This window comes from Eleutherodactylus coqui, chromosome 1, assembly GCF_035609145.1.
Source record: "Eleutherodactylus coqui strain aEleCoq1 chromosome 1, aEleCoq1.hap1, whole genome shotgun sequence".
Taxonomy (NCBI): Eukaryota; Metazoa; Chordata; class Amphibia; order Anura; family Eleutherodactylidae; genus Eleutherodactylus; species Eleutherodactylus coqui.
Genome location: NC_089837.1, coordinates 224773256 through 224796452, shown reverse-complemented (window position 1 = coordinate 224796452; position 23197 = coordinate 224773256). Strand labels below are relative to the sequence as shown.

The 23197-nt window shown below is 47.4% G+C and overlaps 1 protein-coding gene across 4 annotated transcripts in view; it reads left to right on the top strand.

Annotated features, from left to right (window-relative positions):
* The first annotated feature begins 1236 nt into the window (after nt 1–1236).
* The window catches only part of DCBLD1 (discoidin, CUB and LCCL domain containing 1), a 74966-nt gene continuing 53005 nt past the window's right edge, over nt 1237–23197 (top strand). For 2 of the 4 annotated variants that reach the window (XM_066605975.1, XM_066605968.1), the window contains exon 1: nt 1237–1475. In XM_066605975.1, the coding sequence (XP_066462072.1) occupies nt 1391–1475 (85 nt within the window). In that variant the 5' untranslated portion in view covers nt 1237–1390. Of the gene's footprint in view, nt 1476–21767; nt 21804–23197 lie in introns of those variants that run through there. The other 2 variants (XM_066605985.1, XM_066605982.1) reach the window with 2 other exon arrangements.

The window sequence follows — 23197 nt, the reverse complement described above, 5'->3', positions numbered from 1 at the left end:
CATGCAGAAACTTAATGACTCCCTCCCGCAGACCAGCGGAAGCGACCCAGACCGCCACTGCTGGGTAATGTAATAATAAGGCATTCCCTGAAAATAAGACCCTGTGCCTCTTTTGGGGTAAAAATTAATATAAGACAGGGTCTTATTTTTGGGTAAACACAGTATTAGTTTAGTATTGCTATCACTTTACTATTCATGATATTGATTTAACCCTTTCCAATCCAATTTCTATCCTGGTTTTCCTAGAGGGCTTACTCTTTCTGCCATTATACAATGGCGCTATATGCTGGCTAAAGCCAGTACTGCATGAGGTGACACGTTGGATAGGCTCCGACAGCAGAGAGGCTGGCAATATACAGTAAGAGAACCCCGACGGACGTCTTCCAACATCGGAGCTGTACAGCCTTAAATCATAATGTCTTCAGAGGTCAGGCAGTGGATTGGAAAGGGTTAATATTTCCAGTCTTTGAAATTCTTCACAGGTTGAAGGGTCGGGAGGGAGATTTTGAGGTGATTCTTCTTTTTTATCTGTTTTTAATTTCTTTTTCTTCTTTTGAGACAGAGTGGAAAAGAAAAGAGGCTGTGAGCCCAGCTGGTGAACCTGCATATGGCACTTTACTGAATTGAGTGTGATCGCGGAGGCCTGCAGGTGCTCATGCCTAGTACAGCTTTTCATTTTTTCTTTGTATTCCTCATGCCGCTTAGCGATGATGCAGTTACTCGTATCCCATATGCAATGTTAATTGCGTATGGGATGCAGGGCGCACGCCTCCATTGACATCAATAGAGGCTATCTGGGTGCATTCCACAGTAGGATAGAGAATGCTGCAATTTTCCTTCCACTTGCGGAATACGCAATTTGTATCTGCAACTGTGAAGGAAAATTCAAAATGCCATGTCTAGAATAGTAGTGCAGCATATATAGTATTAGTTTGATATTTATGATACTACTGCAGTATTTATACTATTAGTTTAGTATTTATAGTATTAATTTAGTATCTAAATTGCTAGTGCAGTATATCTAGTATTAGCTTAGTATCTAGAATTCTACTGCAGTATGCATTGCATTCGTTAAGTATTTCTACTCTTAGTTTAGTATCTAGATTACTAGTGTAGTATTAGTTTAGTACTTAGAAGATTACTTTAGACTTGGTTATTCTCGTTTTTCCTGTTGCTACAGTTCGCATACAATGAGCGGATGTGAGCAGCAGGGGGCGCAGTCTGCAGTCTCCCCGGAGGCGGCCGGGACAGTGTCAGTGCAGGAGTACAGGGGTCAGGAAGCGCAGTGTGTTCGTCTCGTATCCCCTGGATGGAGACCCCGGGACGGGCTGAGGTTCTCACGAGCCTCCTCCACACTTCTTACTAGGTGAGGCGGAGTCTGCCGGGAGCTATGGCCGGAGGAACCGGGACTGGACTTCTGTCCTTGCTGGGACTGTGGCTGGCGGCCCCTGCACTGCTGCGGGCGGAGACCCCGGGTGAGTCCTACCTGTGTGATAGTCGCGGCTCCCGTCCCCGGCAGAGACCCTGCATACTTCATACTAGTTCCACTATTCAGACGGGTTCCTGGTAATAGTCGCGCATAGCGCCAGCATATACCGCAGCGCTCTCCATACAAGCTCCATTAGTGACTGCGGGGGTCATGTAGTGCCGGGCGAGGACATGCAGAGCTGTGGGAAAGCTGGGTGGGAGCCAGGATACCGCATTACAATGCTGCTCTACTACATAGTGATACAGTGGTGGCTGTGGGACCATTCAGAGCTGCAGGAAAGCTGGGTGGCAGCTGCAGAAGTGGCCAGATCCCTTGTCATCCTGCTTTTCACAATAGGATTTCTAAGATTTGGCGAAAAGCTTGTTCTGTCACCGCCTGTATCTCCTGCCAATGTAGGAAGGCTATCGCTATATACTGTATGTACCACCGAGAGTCTTGTACGCTGTGTGTATACTGCTAGGGGTGTCTACCGGGGTTTCGTACGCTGTGCGTGTATACCGCCGGGGGGTGTCTACCGGGGTTTCGTACGCTGTGCGTGTATACCGCCGGGGGGTGTCTACCGGGGTTTCGTACGCTGTGCGTGTATACCGCCGGGGGGTGTCTACCGGGGTTTCGTACGCTGTGCGTGTATACCGCCGGGGGGTGTCTACCGGGGTTTCGTACGCTGTGCGTGTATACCGCCGGGGGGTGTCTACCGGGGTTTCGTACGCTGTGCGTGTATACCGCCGGGGGGTGTCTACCGGGGTTTCGTACGCTGTGCGTGTATACCGCCGGGGGGTGTCTGCCGGGGTTTCGTACGCTGTGCGTGTATACCGCCGGGGGGTGTCTGCCGGGGTTTCGTACGCTGTGCGTGTATACCGCCGGGGGGTGTCTGCCGGGGTTTCGTACGCTGTGCGTGTATACCGCCGGGGGGTGTCTACCGGGGTTTCGTACGCTGTGCGTGTATACCGCCGGGGGGTGTCTACCGGGGTTTCGTACGCTGTGCGTGTATACCGCCGGGGGGTGTCTACCGGGGTTTCGTACGCTGTGCGTGTATACCGCCGGGGGGTGTCTACCGGGGTTTCGTACGCATTGCGTGTATACCGCCGGGGGGTGTCTACCGGGGTTTCGTACGCATTGCGTGTATACCGCCGGGGGGTGTCTACCGGGGTTTCGTACGCATTGCGTGTATATCGCCGGGGGGTGTCTACCGGGGTTTCGTACGCATTGCGTGTATATCGCCGGGGGGTGTCTACCGGGGTTTCGTACGCATTGCGTGTATACCGCCGGGGGGTGTCTACCGGGGTTTCGTACGCATTGCGTGTATATCGCCGGGGGGTGTCTACCGGGGTTTCGTACGCATTGCGTGTATACCGCCGGGGGGGAGAGGACGGCTAATGGGGTCTCGTCTGTTTAAGCAGTTGCTTAAGTAGGTTGCTGCAGTCGTTGATTTTCGTGAAAGCCGATCCTTTTTGCTCTCCCATACTAATAGGACTACTTTCACACAGGTGAGTTCCGTGCGCTGTGTGATGCACAACACGCGTGTGAATATGAACCCCATAAATGCCTCACATCCGTGTGTAAAATGCACATTGACTAGCGCGTTATTGGCCCGATATTGCGCTCACCCATGAAAGCAGCCTAAGGCCGGCTCACACGAATATATGGTAAACCGCTGCGTATAAAATGCTGCGTATCCCCGCGTATGTGATATGACTGTTCTCAGTCACGACCTGAAGGTTGCAGGTCAATCCCCCCATGGTTCAGGTAGCCGGGTCAAGGTTGACTCAGCCTTCCATCCTTCCAAGGTCGGTAAAATGAATACCCAGCTTGGTGGGGGGGCAAAAGATGACCGGGGAAGGCAATGGCAAACCACCCTGCAAAAACAGTCTGCCAAGAAAATGCCACAATGTGACGTCACCCTAGGAGCCGGTCGCGACTCGGTGCTTGCACCCAGGGACTTTACCGTTACCTAAATATAGTATGGGTGTAATCATTGAAACCCCTCTTGTGGGCTGCCCACAGACTGGCAGGTACCCCGGCTAATACTACTGCACGTATCAGCGGTATTCTTTCCCACATGTGGCCATGCTGGTCCTCTGGAATCTGGACAGTCTTTCGTTTTGGCGCTGTTCACACTCAGTTCTGTCAGATTTCCGTTGCTTTTTGTTGCCTGGAGATCTCTGCAGCTCCAGACTTCTGTCCAGTAATGGAAACCTGACCGCCAACAAGATCCAGCGGGTGTTTATGTAAAATACATTCCGTCATCATCAAGGATCCTGTAATGGGAGCCATGACTCCAGTCCGGAGATGGAGAGCCAATGAGCAGGCAGATGGACATTCGTGCCCAATGATTGGTCTGCCTGATCATCAGGTTGTAGAGATGTGCCAACAATCAGCAAACGCTTGTTCATAGACCAATCGCGTTTTTGCAAGAATCGGGCTGCGTTCACACCTGACAATTTTTTCGCTGCTTTTTTTGGGGGAAAAATGCAAGACTTCGCATACGTCTTTCCTAAAACACGCGTGTTTTTAACAGTGCATGCAATTTTTTTTTATGTTTTTTTTTAAAACTGCATGTGTTTCTTTTTTTTTTCTTCATGCATTTAGATTGGAGAAAAAAAACGATGATTCAGCCATTCCCATTCACTGATGTAGTCGTCTGAAGCGCCAACAATTAAGTGAACAAGCAAGTGCCGAAAAAATGTGACCGATTATCTGCCTGTCTAAACTGATGGCATTTTAACCCTTTAACAACTGCCCATATGCGTTTTGACAGCGCCCGTTAAGGGGCTTTATTCTGATGCAATTGCCTCTTTACAGCCCCGAAGAAAAGTCAGGCAAGGGTCTCTCGTGCCAGGGGGAGCGGGTGCCCAGCTGTCTGGTGACGGCTCAGCACTTGCTGTAATTGCAGGGATCGAAGAAACATCCGATATCTGCCGTGTAACCCATTACATGCTGTGGTCAATGTAACCACAGCATGTAAAGGGTTTAAAAAATGCTCCGTGTCACCTATCGAATGCTCACGATGTGATTGTGGGGTGGCACCCTATTGCTTGAAGATGGCTTCTGGGTCCGCTAGGTACGGTGGCCTGTAAGGCTTAGCCACTGGCTGAGCTTCATAGACTTTATAATACACTGCTATACTAAAGTATAGCAGTGTATTATAAGAACAATCAAAATAGTAACATTTAAATAACGCGCACAGAAAAACTCACCACAAACTTGTCATAGGTGCATTCTTAACATCTCAAGTAAAAGTTAGTATATTATTTAACACACACAGTGCAAGCCGTGAAAAAAAAATCACCTTCCGTTTTTTTGCAAGGTACCCATTCAACTTATTAAAAATAGAAAGCGAATCAAAGTCTTATGGGTCAAAAAAATGGTACTATTAAAAAGTACAACTCATCGCACAACTCCCCCCGCCCCCCCCACCAAAAAAAAAAGAAGAAAAAAAAAAAGTCATGCAGCACCCCCCACCCACTTCCCCCCTACAAAGACTCCATACTTACCTCCAGATCCGGGGAAGCGTTTTTACGCTTTCTTCCGCTGGGCTACAGCGGAAGTATAGCATGACAGACGGCTTCCATGGACTGCGCGGGTAATTTCAATAGAACCAAATAGCTGCGGGGCAACGCCGCGGATTTCCGCCACGTAAAACGCGGTAGAAATCCGGCCGTGGGCATCAGCCCTAATTCTGCATGCAGAACTCCATGAAATCCAAAACACAATGGTGGAATTTTATTATTTTTTTTTTCAAAATCCCCATAAAAAAACTTAAAGGGGTTCTGACACAAATAATGTGTTTTTGCTTTAGCAGCCATTGTTCCCTGGTCTGCCTAATGGACCCAGAGAACCCATGGTTTAATGGCTGCTAAAGCATAAAAAGATAACACTTACCTGTTCTTCTGTTGTTGTTGACATCAGGGGGGGGTCATCTCCCGGCAGGCAGTCTTCTTCCTCTACGAGTCGCGCCGCTCCGGGATCGCGCGCATGCGCAGTGGAGAGGTGCCTTCTGACAGGAGTCAGGACGGGCTGCGTCTCCACTTCGCATGCGCAGCACTCCGGAGTTCAGCTGGACGGACGGGCCGCCCACAGCAAGTACTGCTTGTGACGTGCTTGCTGTGGCGGTCCGTCCGTTGACCTCGGAAGTGCCTGACGGACGGACCAGAGCAGGAAGCGGTCTTTTTGACCGCTCCTGCTCTGCTTTAAAGGCACAGAAGAAGATGCCGGCTGGAGGGGACATGCCTGGCGATCAGGCCAGGCAAGGTGAGTACAATTTTTTTTTTTTTTTTATTTCAGAACCCCTTTAATAAAAGTTCTACAATACTTTATATGCACCCTAAAATGATGTCATTAAAAAATACAACTGAAACATTGGCCATGAAATGGCTTGTTACTAAGGGGTTAAAACAAACGACTCTGTAATGGTTCACTCATTTGAGCAGCATCTCCTCCATGTAAAAGGACCGTAAAGTTCTGAGCACTTCAGCTGGGCTATCTTGAAATGAATGGGGTGATGGAGTACATGTGTGACTGCTGCCCTCCCTTCAGGATATGGGGCTCACCCCTCAAGAATAATGATGGGATCTCAGCCATGATGTACGGTTGTCTTGTACACTCGGTTCACATGTGGGTATATCAGGCGATGAGGAGCGGTGGACACGACTCCCAGCTATAGGATGCGTTGGTTTCATTGATACATTACTAATTATAGAGTCATAATTCTGGTTTAGATCTGCTGTTAGTCACTGTCTGAGATACTCTGCAGACGGCTTCCCTGACTGAGCTGCTGATGAAATGCATAATTAGCGTGGGAAAATGGGCCTAGGAGAGGTTGTGTGAGTGTGGAAGACTGATAAACTGCTTCTAATGTATGAAAACTGCTATTTTTGTTACAGTGTTTCATACTGGCCTGCTGACGGAAGACTGCTGCAGAGCTAATGGGGTTGTCTGATAGGTGGGGGTGTCACCGCTGAGACCCTCACCAATGCTGAGAATGGGGGTACTGTGTTCCCCCTCTTCTCATCACTCAGCAGTAAGGAGGAGATGGAATGGATGTCGCACATTCGCAGTGCTGCTCCATTCATTCTCAGTGGGAGTGCCAGAGGTAGTAAGCGAGGGCACACTGCCATATTCGTGAGAGCCATTGAAACAATTGGAGCGGCGCTGCCCATGCTCAACCACAGCTCCAATCTGACCTTATGACAGAAGAGGGGGATATGAGATCCCTGTTGTCGGGATCAGTAGGGGTATCAGCGGTGAAACCCCGACCGATCTGATTTTTAGCTCCTTTCCTGCGGGTACATGATAAGTCAATTTTGTTACAACCCCGTTAACCCTTTGCAATCCAATTTTGGATTCAGGGTTTCCTAGGGGGCTTTCTCTTTCTGCCATTATACAATGGCGCCATCTGCTAGCTAGATCCAGTACTGCGGTATGGGATATTCTGGAGAGGCCCCCGACAACAGAGCGGCCAGTAATCTATAGTAAGAATACCCTGCCGGAGCTGTACAGGCTTCAATCAGAATATCTTTAGACGTCAGACAGTGGATTGGAAAGGGTTAAAGCTGGCTGCACACGGGCAGATTTACATTGCGGAATTCAGATTGGGCGCCTACCTCCGGATTCTGCAGCAAATGCTGTTCATAGCATGCTATGGTAAAAGGCGATTTCCTGGCCATGAGCGGAAATCTACTGCGATTTTTTTTTTTTTTCCCTTTTCTTTTTCCAGCTCGCCTCGGAGAAATCGTAGCATGCTGTGATTCTCTGCGGCTTCCGTGCGGACAGCTACCATTGACGTCAATGGATGCTGTCCGCCCTGTGACCATTCCGCAATCATCATTGCAGAAAGGTAGCAGGATCTGCGTCATCGCCTAGCGACGGTGCGGCATTATCTGTACTGTACATGTTGCGGCCGGCACATCCGCATTACAGATGAAGCCTCGCTGTAGGATCCCACATGCGGAATCCAACCCGGCCATGTGCAGACCGCCTAAGTGTCATAGTGGCACTATTTCTCTATTTGTGAAAATGAGATGAAATCTGGCCATAATTCTCTTTATATTTCTTCTGTGATGGAATGTAAAAATGGAGATCCTGATGGAGGTGTAAGTGATAAATGTTTACAAGCCATTTTGTCAGTAAGCTAGTGAGCACTTCGACTTCGTTGTAGCAAACCGCCTGGAACAGCATCACCCGCCTCAATGCAGCCATGCGGAGACCTCTACGTTGGACTCTACCCTTTAAGACCTGCCAGAATGGTTTGTCTGGATTGAGCCCTTATTGTAGGCGCTGAAGAGCGTAGTTCTGGCCAGAGGATGTGCGTACATAGCACTTTGTAGAGGAGGTCTACAGCTTGTTAACCATTTCCAAAGCTAGGGGATTTGGTCCTAAATACCGTATATACTCGAGTATAAGCCGAGTTTTTCAGCACCTTTTATTTGTGCTGAAAATGTCCCTCTCGGCTTATACTCGAGTGAGGTAAAAAAAAAACAAAAAGAAAACACGATACTCCCCTCCCAGCTGGCATCTATGTCTCCGGCGCTATGCTCTCCTCGGCGGTGTGGCAGGCTGCTTCAGAATTCTCCCCGCTGTCATCTCCATTGCTCGGTTTTGAATCCTCTCACCAGCGGCGCTGTGTGAGGAAGCGCTGCGATTGGATCGAGCGCCTGCCAATCACAGACTGCGCTCGATCATTCAGTGAATGACATCACTGAATGGCTGTGATTGGTTTATCGAGTGACACCTATGATTGGCTGGCGTTCGATCCAATCAAAGCGTTTACTTACACAGCACTGACAGCGGGGTAATTCAAAGCTGAGCAGGGAGATGACACGGGGAGAATTCTCAAGCAGCTTGCCGCACAGTTAAGGAGACCACCACGCTGGGGACAAAGACGCCGGCTGGAAGGTGAGTATTGCGGTTTTTGTTTTTCTTTACCCAGCATATACTCCAGTATAGCTCTGCTTATACTCAAGTCAATAGGTTTTACCAGTTATTACAGCTTATTGACTCGGCTTATACTCGGGTCGGCTAATACTCGAGTATATACGGTATGTACAATACTTGATAAATTAATTTCACAATGTGGATGACCCCAGTGGTAAAGTGAAGCGAGAAAGTTGTGTGTACAGATAGCCGTGTTTCGTAGGGAAGGAGGCATTGTGTAGAGAGCGCCAGCGTGTCTAGTTCCTTCCATGACCATTCCTGTTGACCGTTGCGTGCTGTAAACACAGAGCTCTCGCTCGTTCCTGATTCGGATGGGATTCAGAGCTGTAGACACTTCTGGCTTCATTGTGTTTTCCTACTAAAGGAAGTTGTGTGCGCTATTTGTAGCCTAAGAAAACACAACGCTTCACAAGTGGCTTGGTTTCCTGTTTCATCTTAGTTGTTAGCTAGCCGCCTCTACTATATTAGCCAGGCTTTACTATTTGTATTGGGGGGGTAGAAACATGGAGGTGGTTTCTTAGGTCATGCATGGCTGCCATGGTAAATGGGGCAACAAATTGATTTCTTCTATTTCGGCATCATGTTTTTAATTGAATGTATGCCAGATATGGACATAGTATCACAGAGGTGCCAGTTAGTGCCCAGATAATGAAAGCTTAAGGCCCTATTACACGGGAAGATGATCGCTCTAACAGCAGTTTGAGTGACAGTTTTGAGCAGTCACTTTGCATAAGTTCTTTTATTAGCGTGCAAATAATGGTGGCCGCTGTATGCAGAAGACAGCTGGAGCACTGTCCTCTGCATACAGCTGGTATCCCGCTGAGCTGATAGCTTCAAGAACAGCAGGAGCACTGACAGCTGCTTTGTTCTCGGAGCGATCGCTTAGAGCTCCTTGTGGGATACCAGCTGAAAGAATATCAGCTGGTGTCGCGCTGAGAACTCAGCATGCGGCACTGATGAGTTATCGCTGTCTTTTAGCTTGCTAAAAGTTAGCGATGAACAAAAAGTGCACGAGGCCACGCGTTAGACACGACGATTATTGCTCAAAAGCCGTCTTGAGCAATAATCGTTGTCTAAATGGGCCTTTACATAAACCTTAAACTAAAAAAGACTGAAACCTACCATATTGAAAGGGGCACAGTCAGGAACATGCCACTTTTTTCTGACAGATTCATATGGTATCAGTCAGCACATAGAGCGCATATTGGAGGTACAGTGGAGGCTGATGCACCGCTACCGGGGTTCTCTTATGGCTCCATACAACGCAGGACTGTTTTAAAAGCAATGTGCATGAGGCTTTAAAGGGGTTATCCAGTTGTAAACTATTGATGGCCTAGCCTCAAGATAGGCCACCAATAGTAGATTGGCAGGAGTCAGTTGTTTGGAACCCTCACCAATCAGCTGTTTGCAGGGCTGGTGCATTCTGTACTGAGCTGATTCCTTCAGGAAGCAGACAGCTCTGTTCTAACTGAGGTGGCCAGGCTTGGTATTACATTTCCTACTGAAATGAATGGAAACTTTGCCTGTAATAGCAAGCCTGGCCACAGCAGTAAGATCTGGGCCGTCTGCTTCCTGCAGAAATTGGCCCTATACACAAAAACACTAGCCAAGGAAACTACTGATTGGCAGGCGTCTTGGGCGACAGATTCGCACCCATCTCCTAAAAATAGGCCATGAATTTCTTTAAGGTGCCCATACACTTCAACAGCTACTCGTAACGCTCACTCAGCCAACCGCCATCTCCCCAACTCCCTTTAACACATGAACATTCAGTTTGGCTGAGTGCTCATCTGTTTTACATGGGGACATCCGCAGTCAGACAGCCCCGGCAGTGGCTTTTACACCACTGACTATTGTATGGGAGGTGTCTGGGCTTGTCAAGGATCCATGCAGTGAAATGCTAATTCTACCATATCACACCCCACTGACCAAATGAGAAGATCCAAAGTGTCTGAGCCCTAATTAATAAACCTAACCAGACGTTTTTTTAACTTTTCTGCAAGTTCATACAGTTTCCAGTTTCTAGCATGAATGAGCTGTAGTAAATGGTATTTTATGGCTAATAATTGATAGTTCTTATCTGTCTCCTTGCAAATGAAATAAATTATCCATTCACTGTGCTTAATGACCGATGCCCCCATTTAATAAGAGAGAGCATCTGTTGATAGGGGCTCTCCCTTTATCATTACTGTTGGCACTGCACAGCCTGTGTGGTTAATGTCCTGCCTTCAGCATTATTGCCAGGGGAATGCTTTGTCTGCAGAGATGACATCCCGCTATCTGCTCACCATCTCCATAGGATTTCCTGCTTACTCTTTTTGTTCTACAAATATATATTGCAACGCTACAAACTTGCCTTCTGATTTTGTACCGTGCAGCGTCTATTTATCCATAATTCAGAATGTACTACCGTTTTTTTTTTGGCGATCTTCACAATTGGCATTAGACTCCTAGTGCCTTGTGAAGGTATTCACATCCTGGATTTAAAGTAGGTTTTATTTAATGCACCTTACAATCTAGATCGTTACAGTGGAATGATAAAATATATATTTATAAAAAAAAGAAAAAAAAAGAAAAACTGAAAAGCTGAGGGCATGTTTATACCCAATCTCCACGGGCGGATTTGATTTGCGGAATCCATGCGGGGTACCAGTGTGGAAGATCTGCAAATCAAGCTGCCCATAGGGAAACATGGGTGTCCGCAAATGAAATAAAGCATGCTCCATTTCAGAAAAAAGCGGTTCTGTGATTCAGAAAAAAAATCAATACTTACATATTCCTCACCAGGCAGACTTCTCCCCGCTGACCACCTGCTGGCTTCTCTAGATCCCCGTCACATCACCTCCAGCCAGCCGGTCCCTCTTCTTCCAGTGATGTAGCGTCCATTGCAGGCATTCTGCTTCCTGCAGGTCAGTGTACCCAGTCACTTGTGACGTAGTGTTCTGTGCCTAGCAGGGAATGCCGAATCCTATGCGGGCTATTGCCGAGGCTGTGCATGTTCGCTGTCTCACCGCAAGTGTTCATATACTATTGCCACGAGACACAGCGCATGCACAGTCGTGGCAATAGCCGAGCATAGGATTCGGCTCTTGCTGCAAGTCGGTGAACACTACGTCACTAGTGAACGGGTACACTGACCAGCAGGAAGCAGAATGTTGGCAATATATGTAACGTCACTGGAGGAAGAGGATACGGGCGGCTGGAAGTGAAGTGACCTGGGGGACTGGAGCAGCCTGGAAAGGATACCGTAAGAAGACTGACGGGGAAGGAATAGATAAGTATTGATTTTTTTTTTTTTTTTTTCTAATGACAAAACCCCTTTAAAGAACAACATAAGAAAATGTATTTGAAGTTCCCCCAAATGGCTTGTGACAGGCTTGCCAAAAATATAGAAGGTTCTCAGGCTGAAATTGATCTCTTTGGGGCACCATGGTAGGTATGATTACTATGTGTGGGAGACTGACACTACCACTATTACTGAGTTGGGCATAGAGAAAATCACAATCAGTCTATGGGGTACCAAGATGGCATAACTATTTGGGGATGCAAAGAATGGCACATTTAGGACACCTGCACATGAACGGATCTTGGCTTCGAAATCTGTGGTGGGCATCTGCACCGCGGATCTGCAGCAAATACCGTTCATAGCTTGCTATAAGAAATCGCTTTTTCCTGCACACTAGTGGAAATCAATTGTGATTTCCACTTATAAAGGAAAAATCGCAGCATGCCCCATTTTTGTGCGGATTCCACACGGATGAAGTCAATGGAAGCCGTTTGACCCACGGCCTGTCTGCACTTAACACTGCGGACAGGTTGCGGATTCCGCGGCGGCGCAGGAAAAACAAAACATTTGAAAATCTGTACTGTGGTTCGTAGAGACCATCCACAGTACAGAATAAGACGACCAAAGATACACAGGGTCACCCGTTGCGGTCAGAGCCGGAATCCACTGCGCGAACTGGCATGTGGAATCCAGCTCTTCAGTGTGCTGGAGGCTTACTGTGTACTATCTGGTACACACACCCTGTCTCATCATCTGATCGGGCTACAGAGGTGGCTGCTTTAGCCAATGATGAAACTGGGCTATCCCAGACTATTTCAGATAAGCCATTGTAGCTAAACCATAGAAACTGATCCCAGCTCTTATCTGATAGATCTTGGCTAAGATGAAGCCAAGATAATGATTACATGGCAATCTTAAGCTCTCTGACTGGAGGGGGGCTTGAAGTGAGTGCTGAACACCTTCTATATTTCTAAATTACAAGATTTTTAATGATGTTTTCATGGTTGATATTCATTCACATCTATACTTTGTGCCTAAAAATGTTATGTTTTTAATACATTTTGTGTTAAGTTTCTAAAATACATAATATGTTTGCATTCCCTTTAGTTAGGCCTCATGTCCATGGGCTTAAAATCCGCAGCGTTTCTCCCGCAAGCGGGTCCGCACCCCATAGGGATGCATTAGAAACCCGCAGGTAGTTAAGTAACTGCGGATGTCATTTTTCCCGTCAGGCGTGGGTCCTGCGTGCGGGAAAAAGAAGGGACATGCTCCATTTTAGTGCGGGTCTCCCGTGGGGACGGCTCCCGCAGGCTTCTATTGAAGCCTATGGAAGCCGTCCGGATCCACAGGAGACCCGAGCCTGAATTAAACTCGCCTGCTCCGGACGATGCGGTTCTTCCCTTCTTCGCGGCTGGATCTTCCTTCTTCGGCCTGGCGGATGAAAATTCAAGCCCACCCGCCTCCATTCATAGTAAATAGGCTGTCGTTCAGTTTTAATGCGTGCAAAAAAGTGAATGATAAGAGAACAAATATTCGTTTGTCATTCCTTCGGTACATGCGTTTACACCGAACGATAATCATTCAGATTCTCGCTTGGTCATGGAAATCTGAACGATTTCTCTTGCTTTGTGATAGGCCTACTGTAAAGCTTTCTTTACAGATCAGGAAGTATCTGCCTATTAGTGTGAAAAATACAGGATTTTAGGATTAAGCTATCTCTCAGAAAACTCTCTCCTGGACCCTCTACAGTTTGGCTTCCGCCCCCTACACTCGGCAGAAACTGCCCTGACTAAAATGTCAAATGATCTCCTGACAGCCAAATCGAGGGGCGATTACTCCCTACTGATCCTCCTCGATCTCTCTGCAGCATTTGACACTGTTGACCACAAACTCCTCCTCAGTATGCTTCACTCCATTGGCCTAAAGGACGCTGCTCTCTCCTGGTTCTCCTCCTACCTATCTGACCGCTCCTTCAGCGTCTCCTTTGCTGGCTCTACCTCCTCTCCTCTTTTCCTTGCTGTTGGGGTCCCCCAGGGCTCGGTCCTCAGCCCCCTCCTCTTCTCCATCTACACAGCCCCCATTGGACAGACTATTAAGAAATATGGCCTCCAATACCACCTGTATGCTGACGACACCCATTTATGCACCTCTTCCCGCGACATCACAACACCTTTCCTCCAGAATGCCACCGACTGTCTGTCCGCTGTCTCTAATACTATGTCCTCTCTGTACCTAAAACTGAACCTCTCAGAGGTTCAGTTTTAGGGTGTTTCCGCCCTCTACTAACGGAACTCATCCTGACATCTCCATGTGTGGCACCACCATAACTCGTAGACAGCGCACCTGCTGCCTTAGGGTTATATTCGACGTCGATCTCTCCTTTACCCCCCACATCCAATCTCTGGCCAAAACCTGTCACCTGCACCTCAAGAACATCTCAGGAATCCGCCCTATTCTCACCGTGGACACTCTAAAAATGCTCACTGTTGCCCTCATCCACTCTCGGCTCGATTATTGCAACTCGCTGCTGTTCGTCCTTCACTGTGCCAATCTCTACCCTCTCCAATCCATCCTGAATGCGTCAGCCAGGCTCATCTTCCTGTCCAGCCGCTACCCGGACGCCTCTGCCCTGTGCCGGTCACTGCACTGGCTGCCCGTTAAATACAGAATTCTATTCAAACTCACTACCTTCATCCACAAAGCCCTCCATATTACCACACCGCCCTACATTGCTTCCCTCATCTCAATCCACCACCCAGCCCAGGCCCTCCGCTTCGCTAACAAAATCAGACTGAGTGCCCCTTTAACTCGAACCTCTCATTGCCACCTCAAAGACTTCATCAGAGTAGCACCCGTCCTCTGGAACGTGCTACCCAAAACTATCCGGGCAATCCCTGACACCTTTAAACTTCAGGCATGCTCTAAAAATGCATCTCTTCAGGGAAGCATACCACATCTCCTAAACCAAACCCCTCTGTACTCCGCCTGATAACATGCTCCCTGTCCTACTGACTGCAATTCCTGCTAACCATAATCAACCGGCACCTGGAGTCATCCCGATTTTTGCCACTATATACGGCCTGACCATTGTCTATGTGTATAACATCGCTCACTCTTCCACTTCGCCTTACCGTGCATATCTCCAGCCCCTTTACCTTCTGTATTACCCCATTATTTGTAAGATGTAAGCTCCTTGGAGCAGGACCCTCACCCCTACTGTTTCCATCAATTGATTACTACATGTAACCGTGATTTTGTTTCTGTTCCCCCTGTCTTGTAAGCGCTGCGGAATATGTTGTCGCTATATAAATAAGGATTATTATTTGTATTTTTTTTTTTAATAAAGATTGTGACTAACAATAAAAAAAAAAAAAAATTCTTAAAGGGGTTCTCCCGCGCCGAAACGGGTTTTTTTTTTTTCAACAGCCCCCCCCCCCCCGTTCGGCGCAAGACAAACCCGATGCAGGGGTTAAAAAAGAACACCGGACAGTGCTTACCTGAATCCCCGTGCTCCGGTGACTTCTTACTTACCTGGTGAAGATGGCCGCCGGGATCTTCTCCCTCGGTGGACCGCAGGGCTTCTGTGCGGTCCATTGCCGATTCCAGCCTCCTGATTGGCTGGAATCGGCACGTGACGGGGCGGAGCTACCAGAAGACGCTCTCCGGCACGAGCGGCCCCATTCAGAAAAGAAGACCGGACTGCGCAAGCGCGTCTAATCCGGCGATTAGACGCTGAAAATTAGACGGCACCATGGAGACGAGGATGCTAGAAACGGAACAGGTAAGTGAATAACTTCTGTATGGCTCATAATTAATGCACAATGTACATTACAAAGTGCATTAATATGGCCATACAGAAGTGTATAACCCCACTTGCTTTCGCGGGACAACCCCTTTAAGTATGTTTAACACAAAAATGGGATTTATATAATAGGTAATTTTTTTGATGACACATTCCCTTTAAAGAAAGTATACAAAACACTTATAATAAAGATCTAGAATTTACCCCGATTGTGTGCTAGGGGTGCGTCAGTCCAAAATCTGTACGCTATCATTTTTAATTAGCTCTGATCTGAGACAAAACGTTCTTAAAGATCCCCAGACCATCATTGCCCAATTATGTGAGAAGCCGAGTCAACAGAAAAGCAGCAGAGCATGTTGTGTTTTGTTTGAAACTGATCAGCCACTAAGATGCCATTCGAATCCAGAGATTGCTGAAGTCAGCACCAAGTCTGCCAGCTGGTGTCTGCCCAGAGCGGAACAATGCCAAGCAAAGCCGAGGTGGAAGTGACAAGCGCAACCTGTTCTGTGTGCAAGACTGGCTGATACAAGGGTCAACCAAGAGGAACTTGTTCCTAGAGCGACAGTAAGTGGAGAGCCGGTGATCTCATTAGTGGAAACCCCCACAACCTGTTCTGTCATTACATTAGCTCCATTATATGACTTGCAATGATTTGGACTTCTGTTTCAGCGTTCTTCCTAATCGGTGGCATGTGCACTTAGTATTTATAATATCCCCTAAATACCTACTAAACCGGTTTGAACCGCCCTCCACAATAACTGCAAACTGCTGCTAATCACAAGATAATAGCAGTTACTATTGGAAAAGCAACAGAAAACTGTCTTACATGGTCATTTTAGACATTACATTTTCTAAAAAAAAAAAAAAAAAACTTTTTATTTTTGCCGCATCTGAAAAATTCATGTGACTTTGCAGAAAGGCCTAAATGTGTGATTGTGTGCCAACATTTTGCTGCAAAATCTGCCATCAATTAAGATGTTATGAAGTTAGGGGTGTCTAAAGATGCCCCAGATTTATCAGCCAGCATAGGGCAGACTGACGCGAGCGTGATTTCATTGCGTATTATGCACGCATAATACACGATAAGTGGAATCAATGAAAGTACATTGATTTTCATTGACACACTAAGGCCTCATGTCCACGGGGTTAAAATCCGCAGAGTTTCTCCCGCATGCGGATCCGCGCCCCATAGGGATGCATTGGACACCCGCAGGTAGTTAAATACCTGCGGATGTCATTTTTCCCATCAGGCGCGGAATCGCGTGCGGGGAAAAAATCCGGACATGCTCCATTTTAGTGCGGGTCTCCCGCGGGGACGGCTCCCGCAGGCTTCTATTGAAGCCTATGGAAGCCACCCGGATCCGCGGAAGACCAGTACCAGAATTAAAACTCACCTGCTCCGGACGATGCGGTTCTTCCCTTCTTTGTGGCCGGATCTTTTTTCTTCGGCCTGGCGGATGTGCCGAGCGCATGCGCAGCACGCTGCCGGCGTGCCGAGCGCATCCGCCGGGCTGAAGAAAGAAGATCCGGCCACGAAGAAGGGAAGAACCACATCGCCTGGAGCAGACGAGGTTATTCTTCTTTTTAGGCCTCATGTCCGCGGGGCAGGAGGGACCCGCTACGGATTCTACATGAAGAATCCACGGCGGGCCTGATGTTCCCCGTGGACATGAGGCCTAACAATTTGTTTATTTTTTTTTTAAATTGCATATAATATGCACGTAAAAAAGAATGCAGCATGTTCTATCTTACCGTGTATTACACGAGCTAGAGCTCTATTATCTATGGGCGTGTTACAAACGCTGTACGTACACAAAAACATTGTGCGGTGTTTTTACGCGACACCACTAAGTTACATAGCAGAAACTTTTAAAAAAAGGAAAAAGAAACTAGTCGGACTGCGCATGACGGCGTGCCTGAGATATGCTGTGCAAAATTGCTGCTGTAGTGACCCAGTACATCATCCTGGTTCCCTCCATGAAGGTCATACATATATGTCCTGAGTAGATGCACTGTGTAAAATCTGTCTTGTCATATCTGGTATGTGTGTCGCCCAGCTGCGGCAATTCAGATGTTAATGTTTGTCAAATCCAAAGCCTGCATGTAAATGTATCAAGTCTGTCATGTCATGTGGTGTGAGAGGAGGTTATAAATGTGAGTGATTATGAGCGGGAGTGTTGCTGTTCGGGATGGCCAGGTGCATGGGGGCACCTTCAGCTCTCATGTGCTGAAGCAAGGAAGAGGAGGAGAGATTTCCTGTTCCAAATGTGGTTTGATGTTGAGGGAATGTGCCCCGAGAGAGAGAGCATCTGTAAGTTCTAATCCGTGTTTCATCAAGGCCAGTGCAGAGGTACTATCTAAACTGTTAATTTTCCTGCAAGGCCGTTTGAAGTCTGGATTACCGCGTAGAGGTACACCCTTTACTTGTGACACCGACGTGTCTCCGAGGTACCTCAAGGTGGAGGTACTACAAGATAATTTCTGCTCACACATGCACGTCTTTGAGCCTGTAAGAGCCGTGTGGAGGTACTAAGTTCTGCAGTTTATTCATTTGCCTGCACTGTGAAGTCTACAATTGGACTGCCTTGTATGATCGTTTCCAATTTCAAGTAAAGTTTATGCTGGGCTCTAACCATTCCTAGAGACCCGTGGTACTTAAGAACTGTCTGTGGCAGAATTACTTATCCGCCAAGGGTCATACCGGTGTAAGTGTTGGAGCGGTGGCGTCATGCGTGATTATTGCTCCCTGTTATCCAGTTTTGTGGGCATTCACTATCCTAGGAGTGTCCTAAGTGGACTGCAGTGCTACTCTGGCCTTGGCTGTGTGTGTCCCTCCGGGAAGGAGCATGGTGAGTGCCGCTGTGAAAAGCCAGCACTCTACCCTCCCTGCTCCTCATGTCAGGTGTCCGTGGTCTCCCTATGGGACGCTGCACAGCCCTACACAGTAATATGCCTGCCAACCGCCAGCTCGTGCAGCATTTTACATATACGCTTGTGTGAACCGACCCTTAGGCTGGGTTCACACGTAATGGATTTCCAGCGAAATTCTTGTGGATTGGCCGCACCAAAAATCCACGAGAATTTTGCTGGAAACCCGCAGCTTTGGTTTTGGAGCGCCTTCACCGCCTGCATTTCCGCGGCTGCCATCTCTCCCCATAGAGAGGCTGCTGCAGAAAAAAAAAAGAATTGACCTGCTGCATATTTAATTTCCGCGCCGCATGGCCGTTTCCGCACCATTTGTCTGCAACGGATTGGCCGCAGTGTGTGGATGAGATTTTTGCAAAATCTTGTCCACTTTGCTGGCTAATCCCGCGATTAGGAGCCGCGTGTGGAATTTCCATGCAGACAATCTGCACGGAAATTCTGCAGCAAATCTGTCCCGTGTGAACCAAGCCTAAGGCCCCCTGTCAACGGGCGTGATTCCGCGGGCGGTAAATCGCCAGCGAATCACGCTGTCTGAAGCTTTCAATAGCGTTGCTATGGAAAGCGCTGGTCCCTTGTCCACGAGCGGAGAATTATTGCGATTCTCTGCTCGTGGCCCGCAATTCGCAGCATGCTGTGAATTACAGCGATTCTGCCACATTAGGCTGACAGCTGAGATCCGTCTGCGTCTCCTGCTCCCGGGCGGCGGATACTGCAATGCCCGTGGACAGGCAGCCTAATTATGATAAATCTGGCACATTTTAAGACTGTCTAACCTACGTTTGCGCTGTCCAGTGCAGTATTACTACATGCATGACGCTGTGCATTACGTTGTAGAAATGTGTTACAAGTACAGAACAAGTCTCACAGTGCTTTGGGGAAACCGCACATTTCAGAATTCTAACAAGTTGGACTTTTCACTGTTTATTTGCAAAACAAAACCCGGTCCCTGATGAATGGCAGTGATCATTGTGAAATCTCTTATTAAAGGAAATCTGTTGCTATCTTTTATATTGTCCTCTCTGATCCCCGAACTCGGTGATTGGCTGCTGCAGCCTGTAAACAATACAGCACACAGGTCAGACCCTGAGATGTCAGCGAATGGGGGGTAGGGTACTTGCAGGGCTCACAGAGGTATTAGCTCATTAATGGCCCATTTACACTGAGTGATGATCGGTCCAAAATTGCTAAAAAGCGATCGTTTGAGCGATAATCGTTGCGCCTACACACGTGGCCATCATGCACTTTTCGTGAACTGCTATCTGATCGTTAAATTCAGGCCAACCTAAAAAAACGTTGACCAGTCTTATCAGGACCACACACTGAGTTCTCCACGGGTAGTGCTGGTAGCATTGTTACCCGTCGGAGAACAAAGGAACTGAAAGCAGATAAGAGCCCTCGGGCTATTACTGCATTCAGCTAAAGGCTTCATTTGCATGCTAAATGAGTAGCTACTTAAAGGGGTTGTCCCGCGCCGAAACGGCGCGAGACAACCCCGATGCAGGGACGTACAGAAAGCTTACCGGAGCGCTTACCTTAATCCCCGCGCTCCAGTGACTTCTATACTTACCTGTGAAGATGGCCGGCGGAATCCTCTTCCTCCGTGGACCGCAGCTCTTCTGTGCGGTCCATTGCCGATTCCAGCCTCCTGATTGGCTGGAATCAGCACGTGACGGGGCGGAGCTACACGGAGCCGGCATCCTGCACGAAAGGCTCCATAGAAGAAAGCAGAAGACCCGGACTGCGCAAGCGCGGCTAATTTGGCCATCGGAGGGCGAAAATTAGTCGGCACCATGGAGACGAGGACGCCAGCAACGGAGCAGGTAAGTAAAAAACTTTTTATAACTTCTGTATGGCTCATAATTAATGCACAATGTATATTACAAAGTGCATTAATATGGCCATACAGAAGTGTATAGACCCACTTGCTGCCGCGGGACAACCCCTTTAATAGTTTATGCAAAATGTTCGCTCAAAGCTGTCACTCAAACTGTCGTTTGAGCGATCATCGCTCTGTGTAAATGGGCCTTTGTTTTCCGCAATGGGGGATCTGTTGTGTGTTTTTGTTTGCTTAGTTCGTTTGTTTTTTTTCAAAGAGGTTTTCTCACATATTTACTATTGATCGCGTATCCTCAGGATAGGTCAACAATTGCAGATCGGTGGGACTCTGCCTATCTGATTGTCCAGTTTACTGTCAATGCAGTGGGGTCACTGAAATCAATGGGAGCAAAGCCTCCTATTACACTTCTGGCCTTGACCACCAATGACTACGTCTGGCTGCATTGACGATGGGCCAGACGATCAGTCGGGATCCCGAGCAGCGGGTTCCTGCTGATCTGCTATTGATGACCTATCCTGAGGATAGGTCATCAACAGTAAAAGTTTGAAAACCCATTTAATTATCTTGGATAATCCATTTGAGGGAAGGGTACAGGATGAGAACAAGATACTAGCTTTCTCCTAAAAACAGTGCCACACCTGTCCACAGGTTGTGCGTTGCATTGCAGTTTAGCACACTTTCCTTCAGTGGAGCCCCTGTACAGGTTGAGACACTGTTTATGGAAGAAAGCAGCCTTGTTTTCTAAGGGCCCTTTCACACGGGCCAATAAATCATTGTGTAAATGCCAGCCCCGATTGCCCTGTTTGCTTCTTGTTCATCATTCAGTTTCAGCATGCAGAGAACTGGATGATGGATCGGCCCATGTTATCAGAAGGCTATTCGTTTATAAAAGACTGTCTGTTTACCGCAAAATGGATGTGGGCGGGCCGGATAGATCGCCAACCTGCGCCACCTCCATTCACTGATGATCATTGCTGTCTGAAAGCGCAGGAACTCTTACTGCTGGCACGACCCGGGTTGAAGCGCCCTTTTGTAGTGTCTTCAAGAGAATTGCTTGTTTAACATTATCTTTGCCTCTCTGTCATTTAGCCACTGCAAAGATGTTTTACACAGTTTGTTACTGTAATCACAAAGGTGAGCTTGAGTTTAGAATCAAAGGGGTTTCCAAGACTTATTCTTTATAAGCAGCTGGGGATGGTAAAATGATAAGTCAATACTCCACCCGTAATTGGCAGAAGCAGTGTGTGACCTTCCATATACAGACTGACTGCAGTTTGTAAACCTAGCAAGGCAAGCAGAAATAAAACAATAAAATAAATCTTATTTGTATAGCGCCAACATATTCTGCAACGCTTTTAAGTAATTTATTACTCCCCACACCAAGCTTGGTACTCCTTTTACTGACGTTGGAAGGATGGAAGGCTGAGTCAACCTTGAGCCGGCTACCTGAACCATCCATGGGATTGGACTCACAACCTTCAGGTCATGAGCGAGAGCTTAGTGGGGCAGGAGATGTGGAAATCCAGCACAGGTCAGTAAAGGCTCTTCTATTACTTTTTACGATGGCCTACTGTTTAATTTTAACTTTTTTCTTTTATCTCAGGAACCCCCATTAATTGCCACCTTGAATAATGTAAAGCACTTCTACGCATCAGTTTTCAGTTGTAGGCAGGCCAATCGTCCTATCCCACAGCCTGTGTGCTAGTAGGGTCCCGAGCACACAAAAGGGCCTGGCAGTTTGGCCCGCAGCAATGTTCTCGTCAGTCTCTGGTAGAGATAATTAGATTGTAAGTAAATGCGGAGTGCTGGGTGGAGGAACATCTGCAGCTCGGGGAGAGGCGTTCATGGGATCCCTAGCTTGTCTTCTTTTGTATTAGGATCCAAGAAGGATTTCCTGAGGTTTTTTGTGTGTGTGTGCGTAGGCTTCAGCCACAAGAATGTGCTTACTGCTGCCATTTATAAGATGATTAACCCATCCATTTACTATAAGGTAAATGCACTAAGCTCACAAGCAAATTCTAGCAATCAGTAGGAAAATTACATTGTCAAGCGGCCCGCCTGTTGTTCATGTTACTTGGTAATTGCTTGCCTTGGTCCGTGCAGTAAGCAGTTGTACGGTTCTGCTGGTCATTATAGCGCACTATTAATCTCCAGTGAGCAAACTGTACAGTCGGTGTTGTACAATACATCGTCTTCGGTGACAATGATAGACTCGGGGTGCCTTCTGTGGTACTGAGGGAATGCTGAGCAATGAGATTAGCTTCATAATATTAGGTTGCCTTTGACATGATAAATTATTATGGACATTGTTCGTGTATCTGTCCCATAAATGAAGGAAGGCCTTCCTGCCTAAATGTAACAGCAGGCTACAAAGTGAGAAAAGAATTGAATAGTAAAAGGTCAACATCATCTATTATTGTACAAAAGTGATAAGTTACAAAATAAATTGACTTGCCAGGACAATTGAAGGTCCCTTCACATGGGACGACTGTCAAAAGCAGAAGTGCCCAACAGCTGTCCCACGGATTACCGCCTGACTGCCGACCCTGTCCATTGTTCAAGTGAATGGAAGTGGAATGGCCGGGGATCGTTCCAGCTCTCCTCCATCTACTGAAGTAGCTCAAAGATCGAGCGGACCCTGTTTACATGGCCTGACAGTCGCTTGGGTTTTTTGTTCTACTAAACACCAAGCGGCTCTGATAAGCGAGGGATTTTTCGCTCGGTGCCCTGTTTACGGTCACATGTAGTAATAGTAATTGGCCTTTAAGGTGTCTGTTATAGGATTGGAAATTTAAATATTATTTGTTGCCAAAAAATGTCATTAGGTTTCCATGATGGTCTATAAGGCTGACATCATGAAGTGTTCTAGATATCTGAACATTGCACTAATAAATATGATTTCTACTAAATGTAAAGTTGCCTTAA